Source organism: Sander lucioperca, chromosome 2, assembly GCF_008315115.2.
Source record: "Sander lucioperca isolate FBNREF2018 chromosome 2, SLUC_FBN_1.2, whole genome shotgun sequence".
Lineage (NCBI taxonomy): Eukaryota > Metazoa > Chordata > Actinopteri > Perciformes > Percidae > Sander > Sander lucioperca.
In genome coordinates this window covers 35,539,189-35,542,056 of record NC_050174.1, presented here as the reverse complement: position 1 = coordinate 35,542,056, position 2,868 = coordinate 35,539,189, and the positions used below count along the sequence as shown (strand labels likewise).

Sequence of the window (2,868 nt, the reverse complement as noted above, 5' to 3'; positions counted from 1 at the left end):
TTCATAATGTTGTCAGACACTTAGACTAATAATCTAAGTCTGTCAGTGGCAAAAAATTAACTTTTAGTGGACGGAAAAAAACGAAAAATAGGATCCAGGTTGAATAAAAAAAGAGAAGTTACCCTTCAAAGTTTGTCTTAAATTTTCTGGATACTTGTGTCTGCTGAAATCTCCCGTCTAGGCCCCGATGTATAAGAAATAAAGGGCAGGGTGAGATAAATTGGGATGCTGTATGAGGTCCTCGTTTCTGATTGGTTGATTGATTGTTCGAAAGCAAGTTGTAATTATTGCAGCGAGAAGAAAACGATTGATAGGATGGCAAATCTGCCCGATTCTTATTCTTGCAAAATAGAATATTTACGTATATATCTTCACCTTGAAAAGTACTAGCCATTATTTTTCTTTTTAAAAACTCCTTCATATGCTCTCTTTACATCTCTATGAGAAGGATGAAGTTCCTTCTTTTACATATGAACAAAAAATCCAGACAAGGCTTCTATATATCAACAAAAAACTCCCGGTTTCACCCAATATTCTGTTACAAGTCTCAACTTTACATATTCTGTACACAAGAAACTATCAAATAAAATTAAAAAATAAAACACAGACAAGGTATAGTCAGCCACAGGGAGGCTGCTGCTGTATATTTAAATTAAGACTAACTTATTTAAACAGAACAAGAAGTAATACTGGAATCCACTCTGCACTACAATAATAATATCTACAATAGCTTCTCTAAATCCACACTTTCCGCCCCCCAACCAGCGTCACTTCAACTCCACCAATTCTTCACCTTTTTAGGAATATAACCCCCCCCAAAAAAACAAAAAAAAAAACTTTTTTATCTCAAAGTTAAATTAAAATCGTCCCTAGATGTTTTTTTTAAAGTCTGTACATTTCTGGTCAGTCAGTCAGTTTAACAGTTTAAGCTCCGCCCGCTTTAAGTTGTGGCTTGTTGGGGTGCGTTTGATTTCTATATACATTCTTCAGACTGTATCGGTGAAAACAGGACGGTGAATAAGTGCTGGACATTCCTAGTTTTGTTGGCGTTTAACTGTGATTTTCTGCCGGATGATTCCAGCCTGAAATGAGGCTCGCCGAGCATCGACTCGGCCGCTGCTTGGCGTTTTATTTTCTGGGTCCGTTTGTTGCATCGCGGCCGCGTGGCGGTCACTTGGGCATGGCCATGGCGGAGTTTGGGTCGGGGTTGAAGAGTTCTTTGTAGAGCGGAGGGAAGAGGATGTTGACCGTCTCCGGGTGCAGCTGCTGGAAGGCCTGCAGCTCCTCGGTGTGCAGCGTGCACAGCGCCGACAGAGTCGGGATCCGGCTGATCAGCTGGGAGGCAAGAGAGAGACAAACCGTCAACGGGGAGGGGAATTTAGGGTACATTTACATACAGGCGTAAGTTACAACCCCCCCCCCCACTAATCAAAACTAGGCTTTTATTAAAGGTTTTTTCCGTTTCAAGGTTTTTGTTAGCCTAGAAATCTAGACGCACCCTAGTGGCCACTTTCAGTCTAGCAACTCTCCGTTGGCTCCGTTGTCTTACGAGCTGGAAAAACCAAACTAGTCAGGCTAATCACATCGTGTATAGAGTCGGTGGGCGGGGCTTATGGCTGCTGCTGCTGGTGAACAGCGGTCTTTGGAATCGGCTTTGGCCGCGACTCTGGAAGACTTGGAGTTAAAGGACAATTCCAGCGCAAAACGAGCCTAGGGGTTATTAACTGATGTGTACCTACTCTGTCTCTCTCTGGGACATGTTTTCATGCTAATCCAATGAGTTTGGAGCTTTAACGGGGCTACCGTGGACCGCTGGTTAGCTTACAATGCTAGTATGTAGGGCATGGGGACACTCAAATGAAATCGCTATCGGGTGGTGATGGCGCAGTGGATATGACACATGCCTTTGGTGTGGGAGACCCGGGTTCGATTCCCACTGCGATACATCAACCAATGTGTCCCTGAGCAAGGCACTTAACCCCTAGTTGCTCCAGAGGCGTGCAACCTCTGACATATATAGCAATTGTAAGTCGCTTTGGATGAAAGCGTCAGCTAAATGACATGTAATGTAATACCACTAAAAAGGCTCGAAACATCACCACACTTTAACGTTAGCGTGAACCGAAGCATTGACAACGTTGTAAGTGTACAGATAGATTATAAAGACAGTCGCGTTCATGTTTACTTGCGGGAGCCATCTTGGAAACCAGTCATGACTAGTCGAACGCCGTGCAACGTCGAATTCCCATACTGTCTATGGAGATTCCACGTTGCACGGCGTTAGGGACCCTAATTATGCTAACGTTAAAGTGTGGTGATGTTTCGAGCCTTTTTAGTGGTATTAAATAGCGATTTAATTTCAGTGTCCCCATGCCCTACATACTAGCATTGTAAGCTAACCAGCGGTCCGCGGTAGCCTCGTTAAAGCTCCAAACTCATTGGATTAGCATGAAAACATGTCCCAGAGAGAGACAGAGTAGGTACACAACAGTTAATAACCCCTAGGTTAGTTTTGCGCCGGAATTCTCCTTTAAGCTTTTCTTTGAGAAAAGAACAGAACGGCACTGAAGTCATTCTGAAAAAAGGAAGACGTGTTCAGAGTTTAAAGTTGAATCTATCAACTAGCGTTGCTCTGATTGGTTGGAGAGCTATCCTATTGCCCCCTCGGATTGAGCCCAGCCAATGGGGAGTTCCCAGACCCAACATCTGGATGTGGGGCTGGCTGGTCAGGCTACCGAATCCAGGATTTAGCATTTCAAGGTTTTTGTAGCTTTTTTCAGAATATTTGTCGCCATTGTTGTTGTTTTTTTGACAGTTTCTTTGTAGTTTTTTGTCACTTTTTTAAATCCATGCAGACATGTCCTGGGA

General features: G+C 43.4%; 1 protein-coding gene across 2 annotated transcripts in view; it reads right to left on the bottom strand.

Annotated features, from left to right (window-relative positions):
* Positions 1 to 874: 874 nt before the first annotated feature.
* rorb (RAR-related orphan receptor B) overlaps positions 875 to 2,868 on the bottom strand; it is a 39,135-nt gene continuing 37,141 nt past the window's right edge. Inside the window, exon 10 of one of the 2 annotated variants that reach the window (XM_031317286.2) lies at positions 875 to 1,335. In XM_031317286.2, coding sequence (XP_031173146.1) covers positions 1,171 to 1,335 — 165 coding nt within the window. In that variant the 3' untranslated portion in view covers positions 875 to 1,170. The remainder of the gene's footprint in view (positions 1,336 to 2,868) is intronic. The other variant, XM_031317287.2, reaches the window with a different exon arrangement.